Consider the following 16277-nt stretch of genomic DNA (forward strand, 5'->3'; position numbering starts at 1 on the left):
GGATACATTTGCCGCAATGGTGGGTGCAAATGTAAGATTCCTTTTAAGAAGGCTTTCGCAGCAGGGTGTGAAAAGACAGTCCGACCCTGTACATGCGGGTGAAAAGCTGAGATTGCTGCAAGGTGCACCTTTAAAGATGAGTACGTAAGGCCCTTTTCTGACAAATGCAGTGTATATGCCAAGATTTGAGGTATGGAAGCCGATAAAGGTCTGAAGTTATGCTTGGTAGCATAGATGGAAAATCTTTTCCATTTCATGGAGTATGACTTTCTCGTTGATGGTTTCCTCGCATTTAAGAGAACATGTCTTACTCCTTCAGGAAAGTCTGAGAACATATCCTCCAAGCCGTTAAGCGAAGCCTGTTCGGGTCGTGATGGAGAACCCTGCCGTTCTGCTGAGACAGGAGGTTCTGTGCTGGAGGAAAGTGATGGTAAGTATTTTTTGACAGAAAGAGGAGGGTTGTGAACCATGGTTGGCGTGGCCACCATGGCGTCACTAAAATGCAATCTGTGTTGTCTAGTTGAATTTTCTGTATGCATCGTGTTATCAGTGGGAAGGGTGGGAAGAGGAAGTGTAGTGGACCGGTCCATGTCTGTATGAAGGCATCCCCTGCAGACTGTTGTGAGGGCGGACCTCTCATAAAAAAGATAGCACACTGTGCATTGTCTGGTGCAGCAAACGCATCTATTGAGGGGGTTCCGAATTTCCGGAATACTGGCAGAAGATATGACCTGTGGAGGGACCACTCGTGGTCGTTGATGAGATATCTGCTCAGCCTGTCCGCTTGAGCATTCTGGACGCCAGGAAGATGTACCGCAGTGAGATGGATCTGGTGAGCAATACTCCAGTGCCAAAGGTGCATTGCTCTTTTGCAAAGACGGGTGGAAGCAGTCCCTCCTTGCCTGTTTATATAAAAAACTGTCGCCACATTGTCTGAGGCAATTTGTACATGCCGGCCTTGAAGAGATGGGAGAAACGATTTTAAAGCTCTGTGAACAGCTAGAAGCTCTAAACAATTGATGTGGAGCGACTGTTCGTACGGTGTCCATTGCCCCTGGACAGTGAGTATGTCGAGATGGGCTCCCCAGCCCCACCTCGAGGCATCTGTTGTAACTACTGCTGATGGGCTTGGCCTTAAAAATGGCATTCCTGCAAGCAGGTGAGCTCGTACTGTCCACCATTCGAGTGAGGGGAGGATGTGGTTTGGAACAGTGAGGATGGTTCTTTGAGACTGGCGTTGGGGTCGAAACGCACGGACGAACCAGATTTGCAGGGTTCGCATGCGTAGTCTCGCGTGTGTTAAAACTGCAGTCGTCGCTGCCATAAGTCCTAACATGCGCTGAATGCTGAAGGCCGTTTGTTTGGGTTGTTGTATTATTTGTGTGGCCAGTGTCTGAATGGAAGATATCCTGTCTACAGGAAGGTATGCCTTGTGGTCCGTGGTGCACAAGCGAGCCCCTATAAAATGGATGTCTTGAGTTGGGGTCAGGTGTGACTTTTGATGATTGACCTGGAGGCCCAGTTCTGCTAAGAGCGCAAGTGTCATAGAAATGTCCTTCATCAACTGTGCCTTTGAAGCTCCCACGAGGAGCCAATCGTCTATGTATGGGTAGGTTGCAATTCCGCGTTGTCTGAGGTATGCCGCAATTACCGCCATACATTTCGTGAATGTCCGTGGTGCTGTGGAGAGTCCGAAGGGTAGGGCTCGGAACTGGTAGTGGTTGTTGCCCACGGCGAAACGCAGAAACTTTCTGTGGCATTGGTGTATTGTCAGGTGGAAGTATGCGTCCTGTAAATCTACCAGTGCCATCCAAGAGTTTCGGGGGATTAAGGGCAGAATCGATTGTAAGGTGATCATTCTGAATTTTCTGTGACGGATGAATTTGTTTAGGGCTCTTAGATCCAGAATCGGACGCTGTCCCCCATCCCTTTTGGGAACTAGAAAGTACCGGGAATAAAATCCGGTCCGATGGTACTGGTCTGGGACAGGCTCTATAGCCGCTTTGGCAGTTAAGATGTCTATTTCTTCCTGAAGGGAAGGGGATGGTGGAGTTGAGACAAAATGATGTTTTGTTGGTGGTGTTTGAAACTCTATCGAGTAGCCTCTCAAAATGATGTTTAAAACCCATTTGTCCGTGGTTATTTGTTGCCAGTTCTCGTGAAATGGAAGAAGTCTGGAAATGTGTTGAACTGGTAAAGGTAGGAAGTCAAAGAGACTGCTTTGATGAAGACGCAGCCTTTTTAGGTGGTTGTGGTCTCTGCTGTCTCTGGTTAAAAGATTGCTTCGGAGGAGGAGCCTTACGTTTCCAGTATTCAGATTGTCGAGGAGATCTGGAACGTTTAAACGGCGTTGGTTTCCATGGTCTGGGCTTATAGCTCTGCTGTTGTTGTTGTTGCGCTACTCCGAGCCTTTTTGCTCGTTTGCGGCTGTCGTCCACGGTGGTCAATATATCGTCTGTCGTTGCATTAAAGAGACCTTGGCCGTCGAAGGGAAGGTCTTCGATTTTAAACTTAAGATCAGGCTGCAACGAAGAGGACCGAAGCCAAGCGTGTCGTCTTAGGGCAATTGAGGCAGCCATCGCCTTTGAAGTGCACCCCACAGAGTGGCGGATAGTATTTATCTGTTGCTTTGAAACCCTGTTGAGCTCCTGTAGCAGCTTGCAGGCTTGTTTCTGGGAAGGTTCAGGTAGGGCAGAGACGAGCGTATATAGTTGGGAGGAGATATTGTGGGTATACGCGGCGAAGTATGCTAAATAATTGTTGATTTTGGCATTTGCCGTAGAAATTGAATACATTTTCCTTCCCAGGGTGTCTAATTTCCTGCCTTCCTTCTCAGGAGGTACAGGGTGACGAGTCTGTTTCGATTTAGAAGAAGAATGAACTATCAGAGAGTTCGGGGCTGGATGGCTAAATAGAAATTTCGACTCCATTGCTTGGATCCTGTAAAGAGATTCAATTCGTTTTGAAGTCGGGGGAATAGATGCTGGGTTGTCCCAAGCTTCTTTGATGGCCTCTAGGTGTACCGGTAACATCGGCAGAAAGGACCCAGCAGGTAAATCTGAGTGCACCAAGTCGTGTACCACGTCTGTTACCTTGGGTGCATCTGAGGTGAGGGTAACGTTAAGTGCAGAGGCCATGTTGGCAATCAAGTCCAAGTATGTCTTTGCCCCTTCGGAAGGTGACAAATCCGCGGGCTTGGCGATATCCGAGGCAGGGGATCCAGGGGACATCGATTGTATCGAGTCCGATGATTGTGCGTCGGATTCGGCATCCGAGTCAGGTTCGGGTGCTGGTGGGTCCGGTCTGGTTGGAGTCGTGCTTTTAGGTCTGGTTGGACTCGTGCCTTTAAGCTTAGAAGTCGAAGTGGAAGGAGTCGGAGATGGCTGTTTTGTTAGTTGCTTACTCCGTTGGACAGGAGTCACTTCCTTGGATTGGTTCCTGTGGTAATCGGTACGGTACCGAGAATGGTGGTAGCCGCAACAAGCATGGGAATCCATTGATGGAGACCTCGAAGCGTAGTGGCGTCGTCTCGGGGACATAGATGGAGACCGAGACCTCGGGTTGTAGCGATAGCGGTCCCTCCCCCTACTAGGGGATCTCTCCGGGAAACGCGTACGATGGTACCGATGTCTCTCGATGCTGGGAGACCTGGCTGGGAACCGATGGGTATCAAAGTACCTGTAAGCGTCATGTCTGTATTGGATGGGATTCGACATATCGCGAAACGATCTAGGGTTGATGTGCTGTTGAGTCCACTGCAACGGGTCTCGGATCTTCTCCAGCGGAGGGTCTGGTATGGATCCTTGTAGAGAAGGGGATCGGGACGGAATCGGAATAACCTCTTCCGTCTGTTGATGCGGTGATTCCGTAATCGGAGTGGTCACTTCCTGGGTATCGGTTCCAGGTGTGGAGGGCTCACATTGTCTGTCAGGCTCGTGGGCTGTTTGTTGTTCCGAAGATTTGTTCGAGTCGGTAGGTTTTCTCGAGTCCTTCGGGTCGGTAGATTTTTTCGGGTCCTTCGGATCGGTAGGTTTCCTCGAATCCTTCTGGCCCTTCGGATCGGAGTGCTTGTGCTTCTTAGTGTGCTTCCCACTTTTCGTTTTAGTAGACGCGGCCGTTAGCTCTGACGTTCTCGCGCCGTCGCCGACTTTCGCGGCATCGCCGGGCTTATGCTTGCTGGGAACAATGGCCACTGAAGCTGCCGACCGTGCGCCGTCTCCTTGGGGAGTCAGGAGGGGAGGCGACTTACTCACAGAAGAAGATTGAGACATTTCAGGGTGAAGCACAGACTCCATAAGATGGCTTCTTAGTCTAGCGGCTCTGTTTTTGCGCGCCTGTTTGCCGAATTGAAGGCAATGCGCACAGGCGTCCACTTTATGGGTTTCTCCCAAGCAGAATAGGCAAAGCGAATGTCCGTCTGAGGTAGGGATTTTCGCCCTACAACGCGAACACCTTTTAAAGGTTATTTTACTGTCTCTTCCTTCCATACGCCCGGGGGGGGGGGGAAGGGAGGTCTGAGGTAAAAGCGGGGAAGATATTTATGCTTTTTTTTTTTTTTTTTTAGAGAGTATAAGAATATAAGAAAAAATAGCGAGGGAAATAGAATGAAGAGGAAAAGTGAAGAAAAACGGAGGCTAGACGTTTGAGGTAAACGAGGAGCGCAGCGAGGTAAGACTATCCCGGGCGGCGGTTGGAAAGAAACTGAGTGGGTGGGGCGCCTCCCTCTCGCTCCAGGCATGCGCAGTGGATGCCTGCTCCCCAGAGCGAAAGGGAGTGCGCGCCAAAAATAACGCCTAGGCTAGCTTTTAAAATCTCCGAGGTAGGGTTCGTCCTGACGGGAAAACCCATGTGTGGGACTGCACAGAGACCACGAAGAAGATCAAACCCGGTTCTCCCAGATAAGAGTCCACGCACTTAACCACTACACCAAACTGGCTCTCCAGTTTGTGCAAGAGTCTAAGGTGTCACTTTAAAGAGGGTGACACAGGGTTTCCCCTTAGTTTAACAGCTTTTGTAGGAGCTGTATTTTCTAACCTTGGGGTCTAGGCAAAGAGAGATGCATAATGATCCACACGGTGGTAAGTGATTTATTGCCAAAACAAAATTCTGAAATGTGCCTTTTAATTATTTGCTGCATGAATGCATATATAAACAACTCAAGAGCAGTGTTCCCTCTAAGCTGAGCTAGCGTGAGCTAGCTCACCCATTTTTAGCTTCCAGCTCCCACATTTTTGTCTTAGCTCCAGAAGGATAACCCCAGAGCACAATAATTTCTGCAGTAGCTCACAACGTCAATGCTAGTTGCTCACAACTTTAATACCAGTAGCGCAATAATAACAATAGCACAAGGATAACTCCAGAGCACAATAATTTATGCAGTACCTCACAACTTCAACACTAGCAGCTCACAACTTTAATACCAGTAGCTCACACAGTCGAATTTTTGCTCACAAGACTCTGCATCTTAGAGGGAACACTGCCCAAGAGATGACACTATTGTTTCAGTTCTTGCCCCTTTCAGAAAAGGTACCCTGGCCTTTTGTAACTTTATTGGTCCGAGCTAAGCAAGCTGGACTCTCTACTGGATCGATGCCAGGTAATTGCGAGAGTTGCTGCTATAGTTTTAAATGAGAACAAAGGTCTGTACAAAAACTAATTTACAGTCCCTTAACTCTTTACCCCTAAGCTTCTCGGAATTATCGATGGCTCTGATAACAACTATTTCCACTGACGATAAGCCCCAGCTGATATTACAAAAGTCTAATGGCAAATAATAAAGTGACAATCATACCGTAGGCGGGACTGGCTCTTGAAAAGCAAGGCTCATCTCATGGCAGTAAAGGTACAGCAGCAATCTTTCACACTTCTGCACAACAGAAGAGATCAGTTACTCAAAAACACCAGTAAGAAGAGTTAAAACTGCTCTCTGTGATGAGCACTGCCCCTCCTGAAACGCAGACACTGTGTGGTTCTCCTCCCTCTTCCCCCATAAAACCTTTGATGTTAACATATTTTCAATATATATTGAGAAAATGGACTTAAGCAGGGCTTTTTTTGTAGCAGGAACTCCTTTGCATATTAGCGCACCCCCCCCAAGTTAGCCAATCCTCCTGGAGCTTACAGTAGGCCATGTACTAAGAGCCCTGTATGCTCTTGGGAGGATTGGCTTCATCAGGGGTGTGTGGCCTAATAGGCAAAGGAGTTCCTGCTACAAAAAAAGCCCTGGACTTACGAATAGGCTACTGCAAACAGAAAGACATTCCAACAGGAATGGACGGTGGCTCAGTGGCAGAGCATCTGCTTGGTAAGCAGAAGGTCCCAGGTTCAATCCCCGGCATCTCCAACTAAAAAAGGTCCAGGCAAATAGGTGTGAAAAACCTCAGCTGAGACCCTGGAGAGCCGCTGCCAGTCTGAGTAGATAATACTGACTTGATGGACCAAGGGTCTGATTCAGTATAAGGCAGTTTCATATGTTCATATGTAACATGTAAATGAAACTGAGAAGGGCTGAAAAGAGTGGCCAGAGAATGGCACAACTTTAATGCAAGAATTGTTACAGAACTCATTTAAAAATTATTTCATTGTTTATCAAAGGGTGACAAAAGCAGACTATACAATGAATGAGGTATTTATTTAATTCAAATGTTTATTAAGCTGCCTTTCTTCCTATGGAGCTGATAATACTAATGAAATATTATAATATTTTCCTTCCTTCCTATGGAGCTTATGATATTAACGAAACACATAAAAAACAGAATCTAAAATTTCACCAGAATTATAATCAGATCATGAAATTGTAACTTGTGTTCAATAATGCAGTTATCAGGCTCGCAAAAGAATATACATGGCCAAAGCATAGGGGCAGGACGTCTTTTGGGGGCAATCTGAAATTCTCTGTGTCTGTTAAAAGCAACAACACGCAACTGCTGATCATTTGCTGCTGTTGTTGTTCCTGACTTCACCCCTCCCCCTCAAAAGAAAAAATCACAAAAAGCAATTGTGGTCTCACCCTTTGATCTGAAGGAGACAGTCCCGTATTGCCATCCAGTTTTCTTTCTCCTTCGGACGTATGACTTAGGTCATCACGATCGTATTCTATTTGTGGGTTGGACAAATCACGGCAGAATGTGCAAATCCACTCTCCCCTGCAGGAAGTGACATGTCAATAGCAATGACAACACATCCCTGAGTTCTGAAAACTCCAATGCTCCTACCCATCCATGTTTCCCTTGCCAATGGATGGCTAGTTGCATATACCGGAACTGGAAAAAAAACCAAAAACACAAGGCTCACGGAGTCCATGCAGTCCACGCAAGTGGAGGGAATGAAGAAATAGAGCGATTGCTCTTCAAATACGGACATTCGCTGTTGAGTAGTGGAAGGGCAAGGTAAATGATTGTTGGTCCGAGTCAACGTTGTTAAATTTGCAACATTTGTGCATGTGAATTCAGATTCTTTAAATCGGGTTTATTCATTTATAAATCTGTTTTGTTTGCAGTATTTTGGCCGTGAGCCTTGTGTTTTTTTTCAGTTCCGGTCATACATGGCTTTCCTTTTCGATTGGTCTAGTCGCATATGCCCGCAGTTCCCAACCTTTTTGGTATGGTGGCCCACATGTCCAAATTTACTTGGTATGGTGAACTGTCCAGGGCTGGTCCAAGGTCTTTCGGTGCCCTAGGCAAACTATAACCTTGGCACCCATCTATTCCAATATTCTGTTTTCGACAGGAGCTAACCAGATGTTTTTGAGAAGCCAACAGACATCAAGACAAAGGGCGCAGCTGCCCCCATTAGGAAACCCAAGCAAGCAGCATGGTGACATTCCAGCCTTTAACCCCTTCCCTCCTTCTCCAGGACTCCCTCTAATCCAGGGGTGGCCAAACTGCGGCCCGGGAGCCACATGTGGCTCTCGCACACATATTGTGCGGCTCTTGATTCAAAGCCCCCGCCGCTCTGTTGGCCAGCTTGGAGAATGCATTTAAAGTTAAAGTTGCTTTCTTTCCTCCTCCCTCCCTCCATTTGCCTGCCTGCCTACCTTGAGGCTCTCAAACATCTGACGTTTGTGTGTCCTACAGCTCTCAAACATCTGACGTTTATTCTATGCGGCTCTTACGTTAAGCGAGTTTGGCCACCCCTGCTCTAATCTTTCACTCTAGTGACCATCGTGAAATGTTTTACTTGATCAACGTGTATTTACTGTGAAAAAAAAAATTATCAATTTATGTCTGACATAAAGAGCAGGGAACAGCCATTAGGGAGGGTGGGCTTGCAACGCACTTTCAGAGGCTCCGCAACCTACAGTCTGAGAAACACTGACCTATACTGTCTGGTGCTTCTGTTCTTAAAATAAAATGCTTTCATCTATGGAGAGTTATAAAAGAAGACGCCCAAAGAACGAGACGTCTGAGCCCTCCCCGCCGGTTTCTGCGCTCTGTACCTTGGGAAATTCCTGAGCATGGGGATGTGGCAAGAGAGGTGGAACACTTTAGGACATCTGTCACAACACAAGAGCTCTCCTCCGTTGTGACACACTGCACACCAGTCCTCGTTGGGGTCATCATCTTTTCTACCGTCTTCAGGGTGAGCGGTCCCAATCCACATTCCCGAGCCACCGGACACCTGGTCACCTGTACTGTCTGAAGCGACAGTTCCCAAGACTGTTTCTTCAGAGCAGTGATTTTGATCGTTATCCAATAGCAACGAGATTGCTAAATTACTAGAAAAGCTGATCTGCAGGGAAGAGGAAAAAACAGTGCAGTTGAGAAAAATGTTACACTACTTGTTTCTACATACAGGCATTTAAAAAAAAAAAACAGTATGTCTTCTTTACAACAAGGGAAGTTACATTATGCCCAGTGGAATCAGTGCATGAACATATGAAGCTGCCTTATACTGAATCAGACCTTTGGTCCATCAAAGTCAGTATTGTCTATTCAACTGGCAGCGGCTCTCCAGGGTCTCAAGCTGAGGTTTTTCACACCTGTTTGCCTGGACCCTTTTTTGGAGATGCTGGGGATTGAACCTGGGACCTTCTGCTTCCCAAGCAGATGCTTTACCACTGAGCCACCGTCCCTCCCCAATCAACTGCTTTCTATGGTGGTGGTGGTGGAGGAGGAGGAGGAGATGATGATGATATTGGATTTATATCCCACCCTATACTCTGAATCTCAGAGTCTCAGGGCGGTCACAATCTCCTATACCTCGCCCACTCGCAACAGACACCCTGTGAGGTAGGTGGGGCTAAGAGAGTTCTTACAGCAGCTGCCCTTTCAAGGACAACTCCTACGAAAGCTATGGCTGACCCAAGGCCATTCCAGCAGCTGCAAGTGGAGGAGCGGCAAGTGGGGAATCAAACCCGGTTCTCCCAGATAAGAGTCCGCGCACTTAACCACTACACCAAACTGGCTCAATACAACTTCTACACCAACTTCTACTGGCTCAGTACAACTTTAGAAACTGCTTCCGATATCTCTCCAACTCAAACTTTTAGATCTGGAGTGTAGAAGAACAGATATTTCCTTTAAATACACAAACTGAAAAAAATAAATGGTGCAGGTCCTATATGATTGTTTAGAGATCAGTACATATGAAGAATTCCCACTGGGCTTCCAGCTTCGAAGCAAAATGTTAGCAAATTAGCTAGTTTCCCCAAAACAGTAAAATCACCCTCCTACATTTTGATTCTGGGATTCTTCATCGGTGCCTTGCTTCACAAAGACAACCGGGAAATCACAGCTCTCACTTGGCACACGGGACTCCTGCTTGATTCTGATGGGCCTCAACAAGACAACTGGGACTTTCTGGGTCGAATCAGCACCCGGTGGTCTGCTAGAGGGGCCCAAGCGACACAAGAAAGATGCGGTGAGGGGGGAAAGAGGGAAGAGCAAGTAAAAACAATTTCAACATGACCTCAATCTTCTCAAGGACAACGCAGTTTTTAAATACGAGTTGTGCAGTTGATGAGAACGAATCGACAGGTTGCTTAATCTTTGAGCGGTCACCTGTGTAGTCACACACTTGACTTTGACACCATTTGCTCAAATCTTCCCTCATGTTGGATATCGAAGTTGGAGGTAGCCAACGAGGTCAATGATGGCATTGGCTGTGAAGCCGACAGCAGTGCTAGCTGCTGTGGCTGGGAGGTCGACACAGAGGGCACTGCAGACAAAGGTCTCCCCACGGACAAGGATCTTGAAGCTGGAGGTGACACAGATGGTACTGAGGGCTTCGAAGCCGAGGATTTTGAAGGCTTCGACGGCAGAGTTGGACGGTGTTTGTCCTTTTTGTTGGGCTTAACGTATTTTTTTCTGAGAGACTGCCGATGATGCTGAATCTCCCCGCTCTTTATAGGGGGGAGGTGACAAGGTCTTTGAGGCCTCAGACAGGCATGAGGGAAGATTCGAGCAAATAGCTTTGAAGTCAAGTTTGGTGTAGTGGTGAAGTGCGCAGACTCTTATCTGGGAGAACCGGGTTTGATTCCCCACTCCTCCACTTGCACCTGCTGGATGGTCTTGGGTTAGCCAGAGCTCTCGCAGAGTTGTCCTTGAAAGGGCAGCTGCTGTGAGAGCCCTCTCAGCCCCACCCACCGCACAGGGTGTCTGTTGCGGGGGGAGGAAGATGTAGGAGATTGTAAGCCGCTCTGAGTCTCTGATTCAGAAAGAAGGGCAGGGTATTAAATCTGCAGTCGTCCTCTTCTTTACGTGTGGGACTGCGCAGGGACCACAAAAAAGATCATTAGCCTTACTATAAGAGTTTCTTTTCAACATTGGACTGGAAGTTATCCTTGTATGGACTGTGCTCCAGCAGCAGGGCATATTTAAGTTTTTTTGCAAAGGCTTCCACTATCCTGAGGAGGTGCTTAATCCTTTACAGTTACACCATTCATGTCTGAGGAAGACTGATCCATCTCTCTCAGAGACGAAGACTGACTTCTCCCTGGAATCTTGGCACCTTGTGGACTGGGGGTGCAAAGAAATCTGGGCAGAGAAGGCCCATCCTGCTGGTCACTACAAAACCCCTGGGTCGGCAGAACCCATCCAGAAGGCCCATCCTGCTGGTCACTACAAACCCCTTGGGTTGGCAGAACCCACTCTCCTGGATCCAGGCCCTGCTGACTGAGATCGTCTGCCTTCAGGTTGTGGATACCTTGGAGATGCTGAATTCATAAGAACATAAGAAGAGCCCTGTTGGTTTGGACCACTGATCCATCTAGCCCAGCATCTTAAAGAATCAAAGAATCATAGAGTTGGGACCTCTAGGGTCATCTAGTCCAACCTTCTGCACAAGGCAGGAAACTCACAAACACCTCCCCCTAAATTCACAGGATCTTCATTGCTGTCAGAGGGCCATCTAGTCTCTGTTTAAAAGCATCTTAAGAACATAAGAAGAGCTGTGCTGGGTCAGGCCAGCAGTCCATCTAGTTCAGCATCCTAAGAACATAAGAAGAGCCCTGCTGGATCAGGCCAGCAGTCCATCTAGTCCAGCATCCTAAGAACATAAGAAGAGCCCTGCTGGATCAGACAAGCAGTCCATCTAGTCCAGCATCCTAAGAACATAAGAAGAGCTTTTCAGGGTCAGGCCAGCCATCCATCTAGTCCAGCATCCTAAGAACATAAGAAGAGCTCTGCTGGGTCAGGCCAGCGGTCCATCTAGTCCAGCATCCTAAGAACATAAGAAGAGCTTTTCAGGGTCAGGCCAGCCATCCATCTAGTTCAGCATCCTAAGAACATAAGAAGAGCCCTGCTGGATCAGACCAGTGGTCCCTCTAGTTCGGTATCCTAAGAACACCAGAAGAGCCCTGCTGGATCAGACCAGTGGTCCAGCATTCTAAGAACACCAGAAGAGCCCTGCTGGGTCAGACCAATGGTCCATCTAGTCCAGCATCCTAAAATCATCAGAAGAGCCCTGCTGGATCAGACCAGTGGTCCATCTAGTCCAGCATCCTAAGAACGTCAGAAGAGCCCTGCTGGGTCAGACCAGTGGTCGATCTAGTCCAGCATCCTAAGAACATCAGAAGAGCCCTGCTGGGTCAGACCAATGGTCCATCTAGTCCAGCATCCTAAGAACATCAGAAGAGCCCTGCTGGATCAGACCAGTGGTCCATCTAGTCCAGCATCCTAAGAACATCAGAAGAGCCCTGCTGGGTCAGACCAGTGGTCCATCTAGTCCAGCATCCTAAGAACATAAGAAGAACTCTGCTGGTTCAGGCCAGCGGTCCATCTAGTCCAGCATCCTAAGAACATAAGAAGAACTCTGCTGGGTCAGGCCAGTGGTTCACCTAGTCCAGCATCCTAAGAACGTAAGAAGAGCTCTGCTGGGTCAGGCCAGCGGCCCATCTAGTCCAGCATCCTAACAACATAAGAAGAGACCTGCTGGATCAGATCAGTAGCCCATTTAGCCCAGCATCCTCTCTCATGCAGTGGCCAATAAGTTCCTCTGGAGGGCTAACAAGGCATAGAGGTTGAGGCCTTCTCCTGTTGTAAGCTGCCCTGAGCCACTTCGGTGGGAAGGGCGCGATATAAATTGAAATAAACTGAAACTGATGAAGCCTCCTAACTCTGGGATTCAGAGGATTCATGCCTCTGAATGTGGAGGTTACCATGGCTGGGAGCCACTGACAGACCTCTTCTCCATGAATCTATCTAATCCCCTTTTCAAGCTGTCCTCTGGCAGTGAATTCCACATTTTAATCATTCTCTCTCTAAAGTAGTACGTCTTTTTTGTCCATCCTGAACCTGCTGCTCAACTTCAATGGATGCCTCCAAGTTCTAGTATTCTGGGAGAGGGAGAAAAAGTTTTCTTGGTCAGTTCTCTCTACTCCATCCATAGTTTTATAAACCTCTATCATCTTAGTTGTCTCTTTTCTAAACCAAGAAGTCCCATGTTCTTCAGCCTTTCCTCCTTGGGAAAGAGTTCAAATCCCGTAATCACCTTGGTTGCCCTCCTCCATGCTTTTTCCAGCTCTGCAATGTCCTATTTGAGATATAGCGACCAGAACTATACACAGTATACCAATGAGGCCGTATCACAGATCTATACAGGGGAATCAGCAAGATGATACTCTGCCCACCAAAATAATAGAATCACTTCCTGCTGGAGGGTGCAGGCTGTCTTATCTCTCTGTTGGATGATGCGGACCTTTATTGTCATGTCGTCAGTAAGAAAGAGGTCATAACAGTGTTCTAGCATTTCTTGGTTAGCTCCCACTGGTACTGTGCTTCTTTCCCTCAGGTGACCAGGAGATGGCAATGATTCCCACTCTGAGCAATTCGGGAAACAGGCTGCTTCCCCTGAGCCCAGGAGCCATAATTAGAGGAAGTGGAGTGCACTGGGAGGAACAGGTATGTTCCAGTGATGATGCTGAAATATGGTCCTTTGACAGGGGTGGAATTCTCGCAGGAGCTCCTTTGCATATTAGACCACACACCCCTGATGGAGCCAATCCTCCAAGAGCTTACGGAAAAGAGCCCTGTGTTGGAGGATTGGCTACATCCAGGGGTGTGTGGCCTAATATGCAAAGTTGCTTCTGCAAGAATTCCACCCCGTCCTTTGATAAGGCAGTAGGAGTCAATGAAGGGGATGAGAGTGGAATTGGGCCTGTGGCACAGTTTCTAGACAGGAGATGCGTGTCAAGGTAATTAGATCTACCAACATCAACATGTAGAAGCGAGTGACGTTCTTCTGGAAAGGCTCTTCTCTGCCCCTTTCACCACTGCTAATAAGCAGGAGGTGGTGAGGGCTGCATCTGTCCAGGTTAAAACTCTTGGGGCTCTTTAGCTTGGAGAAATGTCGACTGAGGGGTGACATGATAGAGGTTTACAAGATGATGATTGGGTTTGAGAAGGTAGAGAAAGAAGGACTTTTCTCCCTTTCTCACAGTACGAGAACTCGTGGGCATTCAATGAAATTGCTGAGCAGTCGGGTTAGAATGGAAAAAGGAAGTCCTTCTTCACCCAAAGGGTGATTAACAAGTGGAATTCACTGCAACAGGAGGTGGTGGCGGCTACAGGCATTGACAGCTTCAAGAAGGGATTGGATAAACATCTGAAGCAGAGGTCCATCAGTGACCATTAGCCACAGTGTATTGTTGGAACTCTCTGTCCGGGGCAGTGAAGCTCTGTATTCTTAGTGCTTGGGGGGGCAAAGTGGGAGGACTTCTAGTAGTCCTGGTCCCACTAGTGGACTTCCTGACAGCACATGGTTTCTTTGCCCTGTGTGACACAGAGTGTTGGAATGGATGGGCCTGGATTGGTCTGATCCAACATGGCTTCTCTTATGTTCTTATGTGACACAGAGTGTCAGACTGCATGGGACACTGGCCTGATCCAACATGGCTTCTCTTATGTTCTTAGGGAGCAGGGAGGACACGAACTGGGGGAGCGGGGTCTGCTTTTTCAGGCTAGTGGAAGTTTTTGCAAAACACTTACATATGCCCTGCTCACATAGCAAGGCTACCTTCTTTCACTGATGAACAACTGAGTCCTTTATCCTACAGTTTTTCTACCTCCCAGCGAGTAAATGCTATTTTGTAATTGTTTTTTTTAAGAGATAAATTACAAGAGAAAGATAAGAACTTTCTCACAAGTTCCAACTTTCTCACAAGTTTGGGGAGGGGCAGTGGCTCAGTGGTAGAGCATCTGCTTGGTAAGCAGAAGGTCCCAGGTTCAATCCCCGGCATCTCCAACTAAAAAGGGTCCAGGCAAGTAGGTATGAAAAACCTCAGCTTGAAACCCTGGAGAGCCGCTGCCAGTCTGAGTAGACAATACTGACTTTGATGGACTGAAGGTCTGATTCAGTAGAAGGCAGCTTCATATATTCATATATATTCAACTATGCTATTTATTCCATTTATAACAGGGGTGGCCAAGCTTGCTTAAAGTAAGAGTCACATAGAACGAATGTCAGATGTTTGAGAACCGCAATACAGATGGGATGGAAGGAAGATGGGGGAAGGAGGGAGAGGTGGAAAGAAAGCAACGTTAACTTTTAATGCATTCTCCAAGCCACCAGATGGAATTTTTGGGGGGTGGGTGGGAAGTGGCTTCCTTTCCTAAGTGGTCTGCTTACCTGCTTTGGCTTCCGACACTGGAGGCACCGGGTGAATAAGCTGGAGGGTGGGTGCCAGAAATGATGGGCCCTAAGTCATCAATGAAAAAAGAAATTAGAAACTAATCTTCCTAATATGCTTTGTGTTACGCTTTAAAGCAACTAACAGTTTGCTCTAAAGATGCAGTTCAGAAAAACAGGTTACTCACCTGTAATTGATGATCTTCGAGTGGTCATCTGTGCAGTCACACACATGGGTTTTCCCGTCAGGACGAACCCTACCTCGGAGATTTTAAAAGCTAGCCTAGGCGTTATTTTTGGCGCGCACTCCCTTCCGTCCTGGGGAGCAGGCATCCACTGCGCATGCCTGGAACGGGAGGGAGGCGCCCCACCCACCCAGTTTCTTTCCCCGCCGCCGACATAGTAGATGAGCGGTTGCAGAGTACCAGTGGCCAGCAGCGGGGATGGTTGGGCGGGCGTGTGTGACTGCACAGATGACCACTCGAAGATCATCAATTACAGGTGAGTAACCTGTTTATCTTCTTCGTGGTCTCTGTGCAGTCCCACACATGGGTGACTGATAAGCTGAACTGCACGGTGGTGGGTGCTGGCACTAGAGTAGGAGAGAAAAATTAATGCAATGTTAATGCAAATCAGTCAAGCAAGTATTGGACTCCAAGGTAAGTTGGTACTTACCGGATCCAGATCGTATCTTAGTCGAAGATAGAGCGGAGTACTGCCTGTCCAAAGGAGGCATCTTGCCTAGCACGAACGTCCAGAGCGTAGTGCATAGCAAAGGTCGAGGTGGAAGACCAGGCGGCGGCAGCGCAGACGTCTTCCATGGAGACCCCTCTGGCTAAGGCAGATGATGTTGACAAAGCTCTTGTAGAGTGAGCTCGTAGTGTAGTTGGAACCGGCTGCTTAGCTAGTCTGTAACACAGCTTTATAGCAGCAACCAACCATTTCGAAAGTCTCTGCGTAGATATCTTTTGTCCCTTATTGTGCCGTCCATAGGCCACAAAGAGTCTGGAGTCCTTCCTGAATGATGCTGTTCTATCTATGTAATAGGCGAGTGCCCGTCTAACATCTAGGCAGTGTAGGGCTTCTTGGCCCTTATCCGTAGGACGTTGAAAGAAAGCGGGTAGAGTTGTGATCCTGTGGAGGTGAAACGTGGATACTACCTTAGGCAAGAAGGTAGGATCTGGTCGTAACACTACCCTATCGTGATGAAA

At 47.7% G+C, this 16277-nt stretch overlaps 1 protein-coding gene across 1 annotated transcript in view; it reads right to left on the reverse strand.

Moving 5' to 3' along the window:
• The window catches only part of LOC132575763 (transcription intermediary factor 1-alpha-like), an 83649-nt gene that overhangs the window by 6628 nt on the left and 60744 nt on the right, over positions 1–16277 (reverse strand). The window contains exons 14-18 of the mRNA XM_060244454.1: positions 15068–15136; positions 9675–9844; positions 8438–8730; positions 7010–7145; positions 5792–5866 (exon numbers count right to left, since the gene is read on the reverse strand). Coding sequence (XP_060100437.1) covers positions 5792–5866; positions 7010–7145; positions 8438–8730; positions 9675–9844; positions 15068–15136 — 743 coding nt within the window. The remainder of the gene's footprint in view (positions 1–5791; positions 5867–7009; positions 7146–8437; positions 8731–9674; positions 9845–15067; positions 15137–16277) is intronic.

This window comes from Heteronotia binoei, chromosome 8, assembly GCF_032191835.1.
Source record: "Heteronotia binoei isolate CCM8104 ecotype False Entrance Well chromosome 8, APGP_CSIRO_Hbin_v1, whole genome shotgun sequence".
In the NCBI taxonomy this organism is placed as follows: domain Eukaryota; kingdom Metazoa; phylum Chordata; class Lepidosauria; order Squamata; family Gekkonidae; genus Heteronotia; species Heteronotia binoei.